This window comes from Paroedura picta, chromosome 5 (assembly GCF_049243985.1).
Source record: "Paroedura picta isolate Pp20150507F chromosome 5, Ppicta_v3.0, whole genome shotgun sequence".
NCBI lineage: Eukaryota > Metazoa > Chordata > Lepidosauria > Squamata > Gekkonidae > Paroedura > Paroedura picta.
The window spans coordinates 56,387,207-56,407,776 of NC_135373.1; the positions used below are offsets into that span (position 1 = coordinate 56,387,207).

The 20,570-nt window shown below is 39.6% G+C and overlaps 1 protein-coding gene across 2 annotated transcripts in view; it reads right to left on the reverse strand.

The window, feature by feature from the left end:
- RELN (reelin) overlaps positions 1-20,570 on the reverse strand; it is a 343,944-nt gene that overhangs the window by 47,216 nt on the left and 276,158 nt on the right. For both annotated transcript variants that reach the window (XM_077338100.1, XM_077338101.1), the window contains 11 exons: positions 19,540-19,728; positions 19,111-19,384; positions 17,456-17,596; positions 17,169-17,346; positions 16,007-16,091; positions 14,422-14,604; positions 11,877-12,048; positions 11,680-11,782; positions 9,337-9,566; positions 6,732-6,952; positions 5,319-5,466 (listed from right to left, as the gene is read on the reverse strand). In XM_077338100.1, the coding sequence (XP_077194215.1) occupies positions 5,319-5,466; positions 6,732-6,952; positions 9,337-9,566; positions 11,680-11,782; positions 11,877-12,048; positions 14,422-14,604; positions 16,007-16,091; positions 17,169-17,346; positions 17,456-17,596; positions 19,111-19,384; positions 19,540-19,728 (1,924 nt within the window). The remainder of the gene's footprint in view (positions 1-5,318; positions 5,467-6,731; positions 6,953-9,336; positions 9,567-11,679; positions 11,783-11,876; positions 12,049-14,421; positions 14,605-16,006; positions 16,092-17,168; positions 17,347-17,455; positions 17,597-19,110; positions 19,385-19,539; positions 19,729-20,570) is intronic.

Here is a 20,570-nt window from a genome sequence, read left to right on the forward strand (position 1 = left end):
TGATACAAATAACAACTAAATCTTCTTTCAGTTTTATAACATAAGAATAACATAAACTTGCATACTTACAATATATGTGCACCTTTTCTCCTTCCTGCATTTCTTTTCACTCCTAGGAGTGTATTTTACCCTTCTACAGCTAACCCTAAACCAAGGTATTTCTTGGAGTCTGTTAACCAGCTTCATGTCCTGGTTTTAAGTCCTGGTTAATCTTACTGTCACTTGGTACCAATATATCCTGACTCAGAGTTGCCAGCTGGCATCTTGTTGGGAGGACTGGCATAGGAGTGGAGAGATGACAAGTGGGAACACTATTCCATAATGCCATGGTGTCATTTCTGGGGGGGGGGGGATTGAGTCACCTTGTCACGTGACGTTCTAGGAATCCTCCTCCAAATCTCTATGTCCTCCTACTTAGGAACACCAGCAAAGTTGGCAACCCTACTTGCTGCACTAGGAATTGCTGTAATTCATCCACTTGCAAAAATCAGCTCATTTTCCAGTTCTAGAACAAAGCTGGAATGGCACCTTTAAGACCAACAATGGCACCTTTAAGACCAACAAAGTTTTATTCAAGTTTATGTGTGTGTCCACAACACTTGAATAAAACTGTGTTGGTTTTCAAGGTGCCACTGAGCTCAAACTTTGTTCTGCTGTCCCCAGTTCATTTTTGTCATTTGCTAACACCAGTTCAGTTTAAGTTCTGCGCGGCCTTTATGACACGTAGTCGGATTGGGAAATTATATTACACAAGATGTTTCAGAGTGTACAATCCCACAATTTGCTCAGAGCTATCATTTCATCCCTGCGATGAATGTTCTAGTCACCTTAACCTTTCTTGTTCTAATGTTATGTTCTAATTTCTCTATACAGGCAAATTTTCTCCTTTCAAGATTTGGTTTCAAAATAATGCTGAGCTTTTGCCAATGCACACATACAACTTGATGATATTTGTTCCACAAAAAGATATGGATTGAATTGTGAAATATCTGGTTCTCTGCAGTTACAACCGGCTATTAAAGATCTCAGTAAGCAGAAAACTAGCAGTTTAGGAGCAATGTCATAGTCTGGTTCTTGTCCAGCTGCTCTCATATTTATTTTGCATTTGTAGACATATTTAAAAATACGATGGCTGGATCATCTAAAGTGGTACAGCCTATGATCTCACATCTAGCTTCCTACCATACTCACTTGCAGGTGTAAATTGTCTCAGTATCTATACAGTTGTCCTGGCAGATGGGAAGTCTTTTGTGATTATATTTCCAGCATAGACTTTAATGCTGAAAAATATATTGTTGTGTTATAAAGTTACAGTTGTTTTTACCCAAGTACCTCATGACTTTGAGAGCAGTAAAACAAGTCCTTGCCCTTGATATATGTGATATTTTTACTTTTATTATGTTGTGCTCTGATCTATGAGTGAAAACTATGATAGGTGGCCAAAGGGATATGCTGAGAGAGCTGAATGAATTTTTGTGCTCAAGAATATTGCTGGTTCTTATCACCATCATACATGCCTTGTTCCTTACAACATGGATCATATCAAACACTCTGCTCGAATGACATTTATTACTGGTACAGGAAAAGCACATTGGGGAGCTATGTGTAGTGGCCTGTCAGCAGGAATGGTGTAGATTTACTGCTGGTAAGCTTAGGAAATTTCTCCTGATACTTATATAGTAATACACAGAATGCAAGACAAGCAGCCCTGTCTGTTTTAGAGGCACGGCTTGTTATCTCCTTTCCATTGTCATTGCTGGCAGTGCAATAGTAAAGTTTTCTAAATAAATATTTATTCACTTAAAAGGAAATATCTACAGATTTCTATTCAAAGAAAAGCTCAATAACAATTCATCACCCAGTCTTGTTGACTTAGCGCCTGTAGAATAAATTAATAACCACATGGTTACATTTAAATGGAGCTTATACCCTGCTTTATCAGCAAGATGAATACTATTATTGTCTGACAGCAAGTATATCCTAAAATACAATGTGTTACAAAAAACTAATACAGACTCATTTCTTCCAAACTATTAGGCATTAGCTCATATAGAAAGATTTCCCAGTGCTTCTGAAATACGCTAAGCCCAAGGGCCTCGTAAATCTCCAAGGATATGTCATGACTGGGAAGAGCAGCTCATCAAAATGCTCCTTCACAGGAGCTGTATTCTAACCTGAAGGCCTTCTTGGCTGATGTTAGAGAGCACACGGAACAATGTAGACTTAAACAGAAATTGCTAATGCAAAAATAAACACTTTGGATTATGCCCAGGCAACAATGGGAAGCCACTGAAGATTCTGGAGTGCTAATGGAAGGTGCTTGGCTTGTAAGTGGGTGGGTGGAAGGGTCTGTGTTGGTGCTTGGCTCTTGTGGACCTTTCCTGCATGCCCTGGGAAATGCTGATCGCCACTTTGGCATCAGGAGGCAAATGGGAGCCATTTTGTGGTTGGCTCTGCATCAGGGCTGTTTTAGGGCTTTCTTGATTTTGTTGTTTGTATGGTTTGTGTAAGAGCCTCTTGTGGCGCAGAGTGGTAAGCGGCAGAAATGCTGTCTGAAGCTGTCTGTCCATGAGGTTGGGAGTTCAATCCCAGCAGCCAGCTCAAGGCTGACTCGGCCTTCCATCCTTCCAAAGTTGGTAAAATGAGTACCCAGCTTGCTGGGGGGTAAACGGTAATGACTGGGGAAGGCACTGGCAAACCACCCCATATTGAGTCTGCCATGAAAACGCTACAGGGTGTCACCCCAAGGGTCAGACATGAGTCGGTGCTTGCACAGGGGATACCTTTACCTTTTTATGGTTTGTGTGTTTTCATCTTCAGTAGGAAAATCTTTACACTAGTTCTGTTTGGGAGTGCAACTGTTATTCGTTTTTAAAACCAAACTAGAAAATCTGATCAGGGATTTTCCACGGTCACACCTAATTTGCCCTTAATGAGATTAGGCTGCCCATTACTTGAACAAACAGCAGCTCAAGAGGAAAACTGGAAATGATTAAAGAAGTGTGGCAGAGGCATTTTGAACCATGTGTTCTAGAACTGTCAACAACCCTTCCCATACGATACAGGTATTGTAATCAGAAAAGCCTTTAGTCATGTAAACTTTCATATTTAAAGAACATGTCACTATCGTTCAGATTCTTTAAAATATATGTATTGAAATATATGTATATAATCAATTTATTGGTTTAAAGATAGTTAATTGCTGAAATTATCTTTAACTGGCTCAATTGACTGTGTTTAACTGTGGTTCAATCATAGCCTTGTATATTTGTTGCCTTGCTGGTGTACAGGGGATGGAAAACACAGCTATGTGTCTGGCTGATCTGGAACTGGATATGGCCACGAAAAACACTTTGTGTTAGAATGCTAACAGAAGGATTTTGAATGTGGGAGCTGAAAGTGCCATGGAAGAGCTATAACATATGGTGCTTCTTTCATGAAAGGTGTGAGTTTTGTTTCTTGCATTCACCCAGCCTTGGCTGCTAGACTTCAAGAGAAGTCAGGCCATGAATGGCAGTCAGCCAGTGTGATGTAGTGGATAAAGTTTCAAAATATGATCTGGGAGATCCAGATCCCCATTGGCCCATGGAATCTCACTAGGTGATTTAGGGCCAGTCACCCATTATCAGCGTAACTTACCTTAAGTGTTTTTGTAATAATAAAATTCAGATGAGGAGAAAAATATAAGCTGCTTTGAGTCCTCATTGTAGAGAAAGTGTGTCTGTCTATATACCTACCTACCTATATCAATCTAAATAAAATAATGTAAACAATAAAAAAGTTAAGGAAATAAATAATGAATACAACAGAAGAGGAATAAGCAGATAAAAAGACAGGGCGTGGAAAAGAGAGAAGGTAAGGGGGAGAAGATATGGGGATTGGCAGAAGGAGAGAAATAAGAAATAGTGTCAGGTGAACACAGAGGAAAAAGAAGTTTTGCTCACAAATGCTTGCAGGTTCCTCACTGTGCAACCTGGCTGGAGCTTTCTCAGTATGTCTGCCAGAGACATACCTTGAATCAAACTGTATTGGTCTTAAAGGCGCCACTGGACTCAAACTTTGTTCTGCTGCTTCAGACCAACATGACTACCCACCAGAACCCAACATAGTTAGAGAACACATTAAATACAATTTCCATATGTCATTTCCAGGTCCACAATGACAAAATGTAATCTTTAAAACGGCTCTTTAAAATAGCTATTGCTCTAATTAACTGGTGGAGGCTTAATTGGAATCTGCCAGTGAATTATTGTAAACAAATGTCTGCAATTCATTGCAAGCAAGCTTGGATAGTTGGGGTTTCAGAATGATGGATGTAAAGTTACACTGGAAATAAAGATTGTTGCTACAGCTGTGATTCATGATGCAGCTTCCCGTTAGCAGAGCACTTGGTGTGCAACTGATTTCAGTGTGAAGAGATTAATCTGTTATTTATCAAAACAAGATGCTTGCAGTTTCATTTTGCGGGCCACAAGGATTAAGAATACTATTTAAATCATTTTAAAGGCAGAGAGAGCACCTGACACAGTTTGGTGCCAGAGGCTAAAAGCCCAAATGGCATGCCTTCCATTGACCTTCCTCATCATCTATGATGGCAAAACTATAATGATGAACAAAAACAATTTACTGGTTGCAGCTCTTTAATATGCAAACACCTTTTGCCTGCAGAAAAACGTTTCACCCTGCATGGGCAGAGAGAAGGAGTTATATAAATGGGTTATGTGGGTGATGGGGTGAGCCAAGTCACCCAACTCCAGCAGCTTGCAGTAGGATTACCAACCTTCAGACTACAGAAATCAGTCCCCTTGGGGCAAATGGATGCTCTGGAGGGTGGACTCTATGGAATTTCCCCTGCGAAGGTCCTTCTCTCCCAAAACACAGCCCTCTCCAGAATTTATCACCCAAATCTCCAAATTGACCTGTAATGAATTCCAGCTCCAGAAGCTGGATGGTGCTGAAGGGATGGAAACAGATACTTGTGTAGTCCAAGCCCTATATAAATTCATTAGTAGTACTCTGGTGCCACTGGCCATAAGGGACTGCTTGGGGTAGTGTATTAAAAATCCACGCACACAGAAGTCACCATGAGCTAACCTTCGCAGAACACATATCAGGGGCGGAACTCAAAAAGAGCTATGTTGTTCCTAGAAGTAGCTACAGTGACATTATTTGGGCCAAGATACTCTCCAGTTTTTGAATCATATAAGACAAGTTCCTAGTTGTACACCTGGAAAAGATAAAAGCACCATACTATTATTTTAAAATTACCAGTATCCTACTGTTGCAGCAGACATTTGCAAATTTTTTTAAAAAGTTACCTGGCTTGTGACAAATCCATGTCTCGTGTCATGAGCATGCGTAAGCCTTCTTCATTAAAAAAGAGATTGTTTCCTCCAGACATGATCCCACATTTCCTAGATGGTTTTCCACCACTCACCAGCAAAAATCTATCAGACTCTAACTGACCTGAGAGCATAGGACAATTTAGGATTTACTGTGCAGCATTGCTACCAGAACAAAGGCGATAAATAAATTATTAGGTGCCAAACAAACAAATATTTGTACAAGCATTTTTGATCCCTAAGATCTTTTAGGGAAGTCTTCCAGGATTCTGGTTATCTGCTGAATGCTTTAAATTATGAATATTATATGACAGAAGCAAGCATGTTTTGAATAGGGTTAAGGAGAAGATTGTGCATGGTTAGTGTCTTCCAACAAGATCTTGCCTTTTGATAACTTTTTTATTGATAATTGACAAAATAAGCTTTGACTCATGAAAACATATACCATGGGGAAATGTGCTGGTCTTTAAGCTGCTCCTGGACAAATTTGTTCTACTGCTACTATAGACTAACATGATTAGCCACCATGTTTGAGATGTATGGCAATTTGATTCTGTGGTCAGTTCTTTAATGTACAAGGTTGGACACTGCTTGAACAGCCTGATCCTAGACACATATAAACACTTGAAACTGCCTTGTATTGGTCTATCAAGGCCAGTATTGTTTGCAGTATTCACATAGCTGATAGCTTGATGCCTTTTTAACTGGAGATGCTGGGGACTGAACCTGGGAACATCTACTTCTGCGTAATGGCCCCTCCCCATATGATGCTTGTTTACTCAATTCCTCAGTATTCAGTAGGTTTGTTCCCATGTGAGTATTCATAGAACTGTGACTTTATATTCAAATCAATTCGTTCTTATTCATTTAAAATATTTTAAGCCCACTTTCCTCCCAAAACTAGGCTTAAGTTGGCTTGAATCAATTACTAACAAAACAATTATACAGATATTTCTAAATATCTGTAGAGAAATGCCCACCTGTTCCTCTTTCCTATTCCACATAGTGAATGTAACAAGACCAAAAATACAAACAATAATGACAGGAATGTACGCTGCCCTAAGTGAAGGGGTAGTGAAGAAAACCTCATATAAAGATCATAACTGATGCCTGGATTCATATGAGAGGTGTTCCTTCAGATACATGAGTCCTGGAGTCATTAAAAGTAAGAACCAATGCCTTAAATTAGGCAGCAAGCAAATAACCAAATGCTTTAGATCAGTTTTGCAAGCTGGTACAGAGCACGGGGGGGGGGGGGGGAGGCACATAACTTTGCAAAGTGTTTTATGGTGATAAATCAGATTAAAATGTTAAAATGCTAATTTGGCTTTAACAGTCCTCTTAATAGATGACAACACAAAATATTACACAAAACTTGAAGTACATTACCTTCAAAGTCATCCTTGAGAAAGTCAGGATTCTTGGTACATATTTTACAGGTTGGTCCAGAGTAACTAGGATCACAGATGCATTTAGTTCCATTTATGCAACTACCATGACCATTACACATCTCCTCACACTGTGGCCCAATGTATACATTGTCGATGGACCAGGTCACAGGTGTAGACCCAGCAGGATAAAAGCCCTGGTACCATCTGAATCGGACTAATCTGAAAGAAATATATTTATATCACTTGCTATTTTGGTGTGTTATGTTTAATGCAAACTGCCCTGATGTCAAAAGAAATGATTGCATGGAACCACAAAGTAATTACTACTGAGGATTAGTATGAGATTATTTTATAAATATATTTTTGGATCAGTCAGAGTTGCAATGAGAAATATGGTTCCATTCATTTCTATAGCTGAAGTGGGAGGAAATGTTAGGAAGGCAGCAGGTATCCCTCCTGAAAGGCAAGCAAATAAGGAAAACAAAATCCAAACTGAAAGAATCTGACGTGTGTTCAAATGGTTTTGATAGACGATGAGTAACATTCTACAATTTGGTCTTTCCTTAACATTTTTTTAAAATTGAAGTTTGGGGGAAAGAACTTACTGAGTTTGAGTTGGGAAATATAGCAACAGGCTTTCCAGATATTAAAGGGTTAACAATAATTAAAGATGCATGTACATGTTTAAAAATTAAATAATTTGTTTAATTATTCAACACCAGCATTTCCAGTTTCCTCACACAGCAGCATGAGGGGGCTGTTGCATTTTGCTACCAAATATGAGGCTGCTTTCCCAGTGGGACAACTTTCTCTTGTAGGCAACCTCAAACTGCTTCTCACGATATGCTCTGAAGACATTGGATGTCTCCAGTTGTCTGAAAAGATGCCCAAATGTCTTGTCCAAGAAATATACATTATGGTTCTAAGACAGATCTTTGGCTTACAGAGGCTGTAGTTCTATGCATACTGAATAAATGTTTTACATTACCATGCATGGGATTGTATTGTAAGTCTTAATTCACAGATCTGTCTCAAGACCATTTGGACATGACATTTCCATGACATTTCAGAGCTGGTAGTTATACAGAGATCCAGTGATCTACCAGTGGATATTTATAATAGTCACAGATAATTCCTGTGTTCTCCTCACACTCCGCAGTCTTCAGGTTTCTTGTGCCAGTAGAACTGGTGCATCCAAGAAGAAACAGAAAAAATGGTTGCACTAATATGTAACTTTTGTTCATTGAATGGTCTTCAGTGCAGGCGCAGATGGGGCCATCGTTCCTAGCTTTTCCCAAATGCAGAAATAATCTTTTGCTTGGTTAAAGCAGACTGGGGGGGGGGTGGAACCTGGGAAAGGTGCACGGTCCTTATGCAAATAGGTCGCTGGATCCAGCTCAGAGTTTCTATCCAACACCTTTAAAATATAGTACAGATAGTAGAATAAGGAGAATATATTTGAGTCTGTTCATGCATACAAGGTATGGATGTATGTATTTTAAATGTAATTATTCCAAAAAAGCACAATTAAACGATGGTGGAACACCAATAAAATGCTATTTTAAAATTAACCAAAATTTTGGTTTAGGGACAAATAGTTTAGGGACAACTTTTTAAAAAGTGCTTCTATAATAATTGGGCATTTGTTTAAAGTACTAATTGACAAATATTTGTCCCCCAAAAGATTTTAGGGTGCTGAATCCTTTTCTGGCATAGCACAAACTGTTGATTTGAGGAAATAAGAGAAAGTTCAAATTCTGAGAAATAAATTCAGCACCTCCAAATCCTAAATCAGTGTCCAAACTGTTTACTATAAAAGCCAATACAGTGCTATCTTTTTTTCCTTAGAGGTATTATGGTTTTGGCATTTTAGGGTTTAAGAAGAAGAAGAAGAAGAAGAAGAGTTGGTTCTTATATGCCGCTTTTCCTTACCCGAAGGAGGCTCAAAGCGGCTTACAGTCGCCTTCCCATTCGTCTCCCCACAACAGACACCCTGTAGGGTGGGTGAGGCTGAGAGAGCGCTGATATCACTGCTCGGTCAGAACAGTTTTATCAGTGCCATGGCGAGCCCAAGGTCACCCAGCTGGTTGCATGTGGGGGAGCGCAGAATCGAACCTGGCATGCCAGATTAGAAGTCCGCACTCCTAACCACTACACCAAACTGGCTTTCTTAACCATTAGAACTATACCTTTCCATGTATCAAAAGCAGATTAGATACCCCCAAATTATTTATTTAAAAGCCTTTTTCAATGTTTACTCAACTGTTACATTTTTCTCATGTTATATTTTTCTTAAAATTTCCCTAGACTATAGCAGTATCCAAAGATACTAGTCACCTAAAAATACAGATTCTCTGAGATTTCCCAGGCCTAGAACATTTAGGGATTTTCAAAGAGTTGCTAGGCAGTGCCTGGCAGCCGGAGGGAAGGCTATGGACAGAAGTACAGGGTTAAAAACCAGAAGTGGCATTGGTAGCTATAGGAATGACATGAGACTTTATGGTAAAATTATAGAGTTTTCAGGTATTCCTAGAGTTGTTAGTACATGAATAAAAATGTCAGATGAGCATTAAGATTAGGGGAGTACCAAGATCATTGCTTACCCACAGAGGTGCAGTTTTCCAAAGTGGATGACCTCTCTTCTCCAGCCTTGGGTTGTTCCAGAATAGTAAGTGCTGCTTGGATGGTGCTCAGTGGAGCACAGAGAACTGAGGTAGCTGCTGCTACTATAACATAAAGGAAGAAGCAGGTGCCAGGTTGCCCCCAAATCTCTGGAGAATTCAAGTTTCACTGGGTCAGAAGATGAGCTATCAGTTGTGCATCCGATATTTATCTGAAGCAGGATAAAACAAGATTGCATGTCTGCAATGTATGGCTGACTCACTACTAGCCAAACAATGTCCTTTTGGAGAGGTGGTTCAGAGGTACAGCATTTCAAGAGAGAACAGACTCTGGAAGCTTGACATAGTATAACGCACAATTGCACAACATGAACAACTTGTGAAAGATTCTTTGACAAAGGGCTTGTTCAAGAAAAAGGGCCTGTTATAGTACTTTGAGTTAAGACTCCATCTAAAACTTTCATGAGTTTATTCTAGACCAAAAGCAGTTGCAAGCCACATGACATTAACTAATATTTGTTTACTTCTTGACCCATTGCCTCCCTTGGTCCTGCCCCATCATCTCACAGAGTTGGCATTAAGGTTTGCACCTGCACAGTAGCTTGCATTCTTGCTAAGTGTAAATGCATAGCTCAGAGTATATCAGGCTTTGCAACTAACAAAATGCTTGCTTCGGTAGCTGTTTTTATTGAAAATCAGGGTACTTGTATTGGCATTTATGAATGAGAAAGAGAGCATTTATCAAGCCTCTTGTGAAGCTGGTGTGATTTGTCAATAGCTTTTTCATAATGAAAGAATGATTAGAACCACTTAAGTGTCTTCAAAAATAATTTTTAAAATGTGAATCTAGACTAGACTTAAGAAACCTACCACCCTTGAGAAGAACAAGGAATGCAATTGGAAGAAGAAATTAAAAGGTTCAGTTGGGTTATCACAGTAAATTCTAGTTCTAGTGGCAGAAAAACAATCTCTATTATGTATGTATGTATGTATGTATGTATGTATGTATGTATGTATGTATGTATGTATTTATTTATTTATTTATTTATTTATTATTTATATACTTCCCTTCCCCTTGCAGCTCACAATGGTTTACATATAACACAGGAAATAAGAAGGTAAGTACATTATAATTCAGAGTAATATGTGGTACAGAAAACCCTTATATCACCTTGTCCTTGTACAATCAACTATTGAACACAGCAACACCAAGTTTCCTTTTGCAGACTCAAATATTTTCATATATTACCACTGGAAAAGCATCTGGTGTGTTCTCCCCCCCCCAGTTCCATGCAGAAAGAGTAGGATATAAATATGATAAATAACTAAAGAAACAACTAAGACAACAAGCTTAATAGATAACCAAGTTACTTCTGGGTGTAAATACTAAAAACATCATATTTATGCAAACAGTCCACATAAATGCTTCCTTTATTTCATGGAGCATCTGATCTGGAATTTAAAATAAATGGCACAGCAGATCTAGTTCTTAGAATCCAGAAATGTGGGGTGACACTTCCACTGCATTATACATAAGACCTTCTTGCTTACCAGTTTCTTCCAAGATCTCAACTAAAGATATCTAATTTTTTTTAAAAAGAAAAATATCTTTGTCAGATTCCAAGTAGTGCATGTAGGAGGTCTTACAGGGTAAACACCACTGAAGATGTGACCTTAAAGGCATTTGTTGAACAAGGTTTTAATCTATATTTTAAGACCAAAAACAATTTGCAATCTATATATTATTTATTAGTTGTCATGACACATTGAAATGTGCATGAATACACAGACAAAGCAAAGTTTCTAAGAATACATAATGCATACTTTCAGCTGGTTATTGTAATTGCACTAGAATGTGCTGCAGCTAGTGATGCTATGTAGGGGTTAGCTGAACATGCATAAATGTGGAATGAGCTTCAGCTGCAGTTTTGAAATGAGACTCTCTGGATCCCAGACTGGCTTCCATCGCAGCCAAGCAAATGCTTAGAGTGGAGCCACCTATGAGTTAGGGTAATGCAAACCTGGAGTTTAAAGACCTTGGCAGCGGTGGTAATGATGGGAGAAACCAGACTAGTGGTAAGGAATAAAATGAGATCTCCTCTCTCCCACAAGTTCTTATAGGCCCTCCTTATATGAACTATTGCGTTTCTAGAATTAATCAGTTTTCTAATTCTTCATGGAGTGGACTAATTCTAGAAAATCAGTGGTATCTCAATTTCAGAGGCTTGTTTCCTATGCTTTAAAAATGCCAAGCAAGCAATAATATACTAGAACAAGGCAAGGCTTAATGTTTCACTAAGAACAGAAGAACATATAGGCAAGTACCTCAAACTGGATTATGGTGTTCTCATTCACATTCAGATCCCTAGTTGTAATCGAATGCTCCCCAACTTCATTTGAAACAAATACCATAGCAGAATCTTCTTCCCTGTTGGAGAAACAAAGGCAATGCTTCATGAATAAATTATTCTATTAGTGTTACCCTTTTATTTCCACAAAACTTCTTATATTCGAATACGCACGGTGCTCCTTTTGAAGAGTATGGACAATAAAGGCCAATGTTCCCGCCTGGGTAGAAAAACCAATTGTCTTCCCTTGGTCCAAAGTCAAAGGTATCCAAGAGGATAACAGGATTCTTCAGGTTGTTTCCATCAATAATGAAATTGTCTAGAATCCAGATTTCTTCTTTCTTACCTAAGGGGAAAAAATTAATGAATGTATGACTCTCAGTTTAGCTGCTAGAAAATAATCTAGAACAAAATCTATACATTATTAAAGATAAATCTGCAGATAAGGGCCACACAGAGGCTAAACACAGCTTTCTGCACACCTGGGATTTACAGAAATATCTGAAATGTTAAAAAAACAGAACAGCTGATTTAAATCCACCCAAATTAAAACAGCATTTTCTGCACCTGCACACTTACCTTTGGCAGTCAAAGGCAGTGGCACTGGGTGCAGTGGCAGTGGCTGCATGGACTAGGGCAAGGGTAGTCAAACTGCGGCTTTCCAGATGTCCATGGACTACAATTCCCAGGAGCCCCTGCCAGCGAATGCTGGCAGGGCCTCGTGGGAATTGTAGTCCATGGACATCTGGAGGGGCGCAGTTTGACTACCCCTGGACTAGGGAACTGCTGGGCCTAGCAGCATCAACTACGTAGCCCAGGAGACTGTTGAGGCCAGCTAAGGCAAGAAGGCACCACTCCAGCTCAACATGGCAATGAAGTTTGGCAGCTGTGGTGCAGGAGGTCAGCAGCCATAATGGAGGAGGCCGGCAGCCACACTGGGCCCAGCTGTGGCAGTGAAGGAGGCCAGTAGCTGCACCAGGCCTGGCTGCAGTGGTAGAGGAAGATGACAACCCCACTGAACCTGGTGGTGGCAGCAGATGCTGGAAGCTGCTCCAGACCCTGCTATGGTAGCGGTGGATGTTGAGAGTTGCTCTGGGCTTGGAGTGGCTTCCAGACACTGCTACCACCATATCCAGGATCCAAGGTGAGACCTGGACACAAAGCCTTATCAATGGGAGGGGAGACAGGAGATGAGAGCCTTATCTGTATAGCTGTAGTCAGCTGTGACCCCCATCTAGATATTGCTAAATGGTTGGGGCCATGTGGAAGCTAAACAAATTGTTTTGCAAACTTGGAGCAATCCCCAGATTTGCAGAAAAATCTGATTAAAAGAAAATTCATTTTAAAAATCGCTTGAAAAGTAAAGCAATATTCTCCATGCATGTGCAGAGCACACAATTATCTCCAGTGATCAAAGGCAGCTGCACACCCCATGGCTCTGCACTGGGCCTGGTGACTGCCATGCAGCCCTGGAGCCATGCTGGGTATGCCACTGCTGAAGCCCCCAAGCCATGTTGGGTGTGCTGCCATTGGAGTGCACTCCAGAGAGAATCCAGAGATTGTGCCAGGCCCAATGGTAGCTGCTGGAGAGCCACACCAGGCCTGGAAGCAGCAGCCTTGCAATCTGGGATTCTGTGCTGCATCTGGCAGCCCAGAGACTGCACCAGGCTTAGCGGTGACTGCCAAACAGCCCAGGTGTCCATGCATGACCTGGATGTGGCTGCCAGAGAACCTGGGAGCCACACAGGGCCAGCTAGAGTGGGGGGGGGGAGATGGGATTCTCCCTACAAGTCTTATGGGCCACACACTTGTCTATTATAAAGCATTAATCAGTTAATATTAGGCTTTCAAATGAAAACTTCTCTACAAGATTGCTTAAAATGTATGAACATTGAAACAAATAAAACTGATGAGGTGGTCCATTTATAAATAAATAAATGAAAACCACTGATGGAATATTGAAAAAGAATGGAGTAAGATAACTGGTTGAGTGATCTTGGGCTACTCCACTAGAAATGACAGGCTCTGATATTGAGCACATTGGAATAAGGAGGCTATTGCTGCCACAGCCAAAATCTGCAGCTATTGCCCTGACTTGGATGGCCCAAGCTAGCATGATCTCATCAGATCTTGGAAGCAAATCAGTCCTGGTTATATTTGGTCTGCAGATCAGGGCCACACAGAGGCCAAGCACAGCTTTCTGCACACCTGGGATGTACACAAAAATTCAAAACGTTAAAAAACATAACAACAGATTTAAAATCACTCGAATTAAAACAGCATTTTCTGCACCTGACCATTTTCTGCCCATCAAGGAAGTCCAGGGTTGCTAAGCAGAGGCAGGCAAACCACCTTTAAACGTATCTTGCCTTGAAAACTCTACTGAATTACTGTAAGTTGGTTACAACTTGATGACACTTTACACACCGTGGCCGGAATCTGGAAGACCATGTCAACTTGCCCTGAATATTGCCTCTATTTATTACTAATTTTAGAATAAAACCTTTCTCCTGACTTTATTTTGCCCATCAAACAGTAAACTTCTGATTAAAAGTGCACCCTTTGGGGTTTGCTTCTGTTTTTAGTACACAGATAAAGCGAAACCTAACATGGCATCATTAAAAACTGGGAAGAAGATGTGAAGAAAAATTCTCAGTGTGATTGCTGCTAAGCAAAGCAAGTATCTCCAACTCTAGTTTTACTGGACATCTGGGCTTACCATTGTTGTAAGGCTGCCAGAGTCTGAACCGTGTAGCGTTGGTTCGTGCGGCATACGGCAGTGGGATATTAATGAAGAGAACATCAGTTGTTTGAGTAAAGTAAAACTCATCTATCAGATGCCAAGTGATGCCACCACTGACGGAATATTGAAGAAGAATGGAATGAGACCTCTCCGGTGTACCTAGAAAAAAGGGAACACATCATACTAGCACAGAAACAGTGACTGGGAGGATGAATGCTTAGGCCGTTTACTGTGGTTACAGAGCCCTTAATGAGAAGAACACAAACAAATAGCTTGGCAGGGAAATGGTCATTTTGCTAATTTGCCAAAAAGGTTACAGAGATTAAACAAAAGGGGCAATACCAGAAATAAACATGAACTGCAGGACTGAAAGATCCCCTAGCTTCTGTTTGAGCTATTACAAAGCAACAGAAACCCAGAAAGCACTGTTGCTAGGCTCCCCCATCATCTTTTGAGCTGAGCACCCACCAGCCAGGGACTAAAGGCCAAATTAGATGATATGTGTGTTATGAGTCAGGTTGGAGGGTTCTCTGACCCAACTTGAGTCATATATAACAATGGGTAACAAACATTCCCAAGAACTCCAGGGCTCAGTTTGGTTTGGGAGTGCTGTGGGGGAGGAGCATGGGTTTTAGTTTTCCCTCCTGGGCCATTTTCCTGAGCAAAAACAGATGTGGAGATGCTTTGTTCAGCTCACTATGGGAATCCACAGCACGCAGTGTCCCATAGCAGGGCAAATGCCTCCACCTCTGTGGCAGTTTCAACTCAGAAAAACAGCATAGGAGGAAGGCTGAAGTATTGACTTGTGTCACACACATTGTCCAGTGTGGTCCATACGGTCGATTATCTCATGGAATGTACAGAATTAGTTAGCCTCTCTTTGGTAGGATGGTGGAAGTATGGCAGTAACAGGGGTGTTCAACTGTGCTATATTTTGGATTTTTAAGAAGGACCCCCATTTCCCCCAAGTATAGACATAATATGAGATAGCAGTTAAAATATTCAGTACAAATTTCAAAATTAAATATATTCTTCAGTTCTTCATTACTACCAGGCAACATTTCACAAGTTTTAAATAAGGTCGGAGTACAAATCAATAAGCTGTTTACCTTAGCAAAGTTAAGACATATTCAGTAATATAATCTTAACACCTCATGCAGTGCTCTGTGAGCCAATAAAAAAGAATCAGGAAATCTGGCAAAAGAGCTAATCTCATCTCCACAATAACATTTTGGATGTCCTTAATGGCTTCAGGTTCTTGTGGAGGTACAAGAGCTGCAGTAATTGCATTTTCATGCACTCTGTGACAATATAACTTTGCATTTTTAGGCTCAGAACTGGTAATGGTCTGGAGCAGTCCCATTTTGCTGTAGAGTATATATTATTTTACTGTCTATATTACAGTAGGCAAGTAGATTCAGGTAGGTAGCCTTGTTGGTCTGAAGAAGCAGAACAAAGTTTGAGTCCAGTGGCAACTTTGATGATCTTAAATGTGCCACTGGGCTCAAATGTTGTTTAGTGGAGCAGTAGAATAATCGCTAAATAGAAACATTCACCTTACCTTTGGCTAAAAATTTGAATGAAAATTGGATGTACATTGTATTGGTACAGTCCAAGTCCCTTGAAACAAGCATTCTCAGCCCTTCCTAAAAATCCAGAACAAATACAAAATAATTACTTCCTTCAAAATAAACTGAGCATTTCTATTAAATCTTGCTTAATATTTCTAAGTTGGTACTGTAAGGACATGTATAAGCACTGTGAAATATTGTTTCTTTATGGAATTCAGCTGTTGATATTTTGTATACATGTTACTTCAGAGCAAGTCTGCCGAATCTGTGACTTGCCAAGTCAAACTCAGTCAATGTATGATGGAGTCTGAAGTTTTGGCCACTGAACCCATGTTTACAAGCTCAGACTAAGAGGAAAAACAGGAGTTGTAGTGGGTCACTATACATAACTGATGGTTGCATTTGTCATAGCTATTCACAACCTGTACAGTCTTATCTAGAGCACATGTAATACAATCATAACCATGTTTACTCAGAAGCTGAATTCACTGAGTATATCACGAAGGAGGAATAAATGAAAACAGCCAATTTTGCCTGGATACAACCAGGGCTGCAAGAGGGGCCAATTTAAAATGAAAAAGGGAGGCTGACTGGCCATAATTCTCAAAGAATTTCAGATGGAAGAGCAAGACATTTGTATAAGATATGAAATGGGAGGAAGAATCACTGAAAAGAATAACAGATTCAAGCATTCTGGAGGCAGAATGGTCCTTGAAAAGGGACATGTAAACAGTTTTTCTTGGAATGTTAGGAATTGGCCCTGCATGAAAGTCCTGCTATGTGTAAAAAATTCACAGCGGAAGAAACTGTCTCTCTGCACTGTCATGAGTTTTCATGTGATGAATGCATTCATATAGAATAATATATAAGAAAATAGATATTGTACAGCTCCCTCATGAGAATACCTCAACTGAGCACATTTTAATATGTTCTGGTGGCAGGTGGAATGTGATAAAATGGCTAAAAAAACTCAAAATGTCCTAGCAGTAGAGTGAGAGTGCGTGAGTGAGTGAGTGAAAGAGAGGGGGAGACCAACGTGAGTGTGGGGAATGTAGTGAAAAGGACTTGCAATAAATAACCAGAGCACAATGAAAGGATTTTTTTTAAAAAAAGAAATCAGTGTACACATAATTAAATGGTTAAACTTCTAACCCCTTTAAAGATAAGAGCTGTTCCAGATTTGATCGTGTCACCATTCAAATTCCCTCTCTCGGCTCCATAGACTTCTGGCCAAATATCGGGATGCAGATTACCATTGAAGTCATCTTTCAGTACAGAAGGGAGAGGAGTAGTAGGGACACAGTAGGGGCCCCCAAAACCTCTGTCACACCTGTTAGCAAATTGTGAAGAATGCATATGAAAGGAACATTAATCTCCCTGAACTAATGAGATAATAAGCCATATCACTAACAAAATGAATGCAATACTTGTTTCCTTACACACAGCGGCCAGCATCACAGATTCCATGGCCAGAGCACATCCATGGGCATCCAGTAGCTAGTATGACATTATCAATAGCCCACGTATCTCCACCAGGATTATATTCATGTTGGATCCATCTGAATCGGGTCCTGGGAGAGCTGACAAAGCAGAAATGAATGGAATAATTAAGTATAATACAGTAATTTATTACGGTTCATATGGTATTATAGTATTATTATTAGAGAAAAAAATTATTGCAGTTATATTCAGAAGAACAAATATGTAATTAAAACATGATCTGCTTTTGATTCTATTGGATTGTAAGTAAAAGCACAAAATAAATGCTCATCTATCCCAGATTCTGTTTATATATACCTGTTTCAGATTCACACTGAGAAAGCATACAATATGAGTTGTTAATAAAGTACTCCATTCCCAATTTGTGGCAGTCTAATGTTTAGAAACTTCTGTAAGGAAAGGGGGTTACTTCAGGGTGAATTCACAATCATGTATGTGGTGAGCGTGATTGCTATGTGATAGCTGAATCTCTGAACCATGAGGAAAGCCTTGAACCACAAAGGAAGGAAGGATATAAATGGTTTAATAAATAAATACAAAATGTCCGGCATTTACACATACTACATAACATGGTTTTCAAGCATACTTATGATTGTATACTGCCATAAGCAAAAGGGAAGGAATTAATATGTAGCAAACTTATCATGTAAATTGTCTGCCTAAAAGATACTATTTTCCATGCCCACTATTGTTTGATAATCTGTTTTGCTTTTACAGTTCAAAACAGAGAAGAAATAGTCTTTGCAAACTTGAATCTAATTCCCCTACCCCATACAGAACCTGTCTTTCTGAAGGTTCCTTTAAAGAACTCAGAGTTTCCTTTTTACTAGGACATTTTCCTGGGTATTGATTAAAATAGAACATTGATTAAAATAGGATATCTAAGAAGATCACTTTAGGATTGCTAAAGTCTGTGGGTCCTTTTTTTTTAAAGGGAGAAAGCAGGGGAAAGCACTTTTTCAGGAGAAATTTGAATGGCTGTGCAAATTAGCAGATAAAATACAGATAAAAATAATTGTGGAAACTATGCAGGATTTTCCCCTGTATTCTTCAGAAATTATCCATGCTTAACCACCAGTCACAAAAAGTCTGTTCAGTTATATTTAAAGAAATCAGGATAAGGAGCCAAATTACAGTGCTTTCTCACATTGATATAGTTATTTCTTGCAGCCACTGCCCTCTGCTGCCTGTCTGCCAATGCCTCAAATTTTCAAAGACACATAGCATAATGGGAAAAAAATCCATGTTGAGGGTTTTTTTAGTCGACATTTACTTCTTAGATGTTTCTGTGTGCCTTTGCTGTCTGACTGCATAGTCATGAACAGGGAATGAACAGTGAGCGATTCTGGGCTATTTACAAGTTGGTCAGCTGGGAGGGCGGTATAGAAATTTAAATAATAATAATAATAATAATAATAATAATTTAGTGATCTAGCCACAATCTCAGGGATACATTGCTTTGTTTCATTAACTTAAGTTAATGCAATATGGGTTGCTCTACTGGGCAACAAAACTTGTGTTTCTCGTAATACAGTTATATAAGAATGATTTACTAAGTTTGAATTATGTATGAAATTCAAGTCACAGTTCTCACATTGTTCCTGGTGGAAGATAGACAGTAATTCGCTTCCAGTTCTGGAATCTTTCTGAGATGTAAATGGAACTCTCAATGTATTGTTGACAGCCTATCTTTGGAGGAACACATTCCTCAGTTACCAAATGCCAGTCTCTCCCATTGTTCAGGGAATACTGGAAGTGAATACTGTGGGAATCACTGAATGGCTTGCTGCAGCCCATGTTTAGTTCAAACTGCATGAAGGTGGAGTCAGAAACGTGGAAATCCCAAGTCTCAGCATAACGAGGTTTTCCTAAAAAGAGATCAGAGAAGGAAATCATTATACTGTTTTTGCCTTGCAAGCAGATATTTCAAACCAGAAGACTGTTTCCTACCGGGCAATTAAAAATTGTTACATTTTTTTGGGAAAAATCAGTATATCCATACTTCATTTAATGTGAATCTTACCTATATTTTCACTGAATACGAGTGCTGTGTCCATAGACAGACAATCAATGTCTACTTGCCCTCCTTGGATCCTGTACCAACTAGCTTGTAAATCTACAGATCCATCAAATTTATCCTGAAAACCAGTCTGAGAACTGTCATTCATTCCTACAAGGACGTCATCTAAAGCCCACTGTGCCGAATGCTTCCCTGTAAACAAACAGAAAAACAGGAGTACTATTCTTCATGTCATATATTAACCAGTTTGACTGAGTTACAGTATAAACCTACAGAAAAAGCCTCATCACATTTCTGAGATTAGTTTATGTGATTTCTGATAGCTGAGAATTGAGGGGAGAGAATCACTGAAAATGAGGGGAGAGAATCACTGAAACATGGCGGGGAGTCAAACCAGCCTCTGAGTCTCACAAAATTCTTCCCTCTAAATACGTATGCATTCTTGGTTCAGGCCAGCTGTTCAGCTTCCATCAAGTCATGCCTACCCTCAAACAATCTGCTTTAATTTAGCCAACTAGGGCTTAAATACACAATGTCTGACAAATTTTGAGTCATAGGCATGTGACTGGACTCACAGAAATACATTGTATGAACAAATCTCCCCCACAGAACTGAAAGAATTAGTGTTTTTTTTTAAGGTGAGTTCTGTCAATGTTCCTCTGACAGCGAGTCTGGTCATGTATTGTGACATCTGACCTTTAGTCCCATATGTACAACTGAGGCATACTACCATCAATGTTGCAAAAGGGAAAATGTTTCATGTATACCCTGGATTTGCTCCATCATCGGCTGAATTGAGAGTTCAATGCATTTGGAGGATCAGGGACACATAATTCATCGGTCAGTTAAGCTTATCCCACTGTTGAATTAAAGAGCATATTTACTGCATTACAACCTAGATTTTGAACTTCCCAGGGGTATATAGCATCTGTTTTTGTAGAAAAGATTTAGAAATTTTGGCTGTAATCTCCCCAGCCATTGGATGGTTGAAAAATTAGATAATCACTTAAGTATCACAGTTCAAGTGTTGGTGA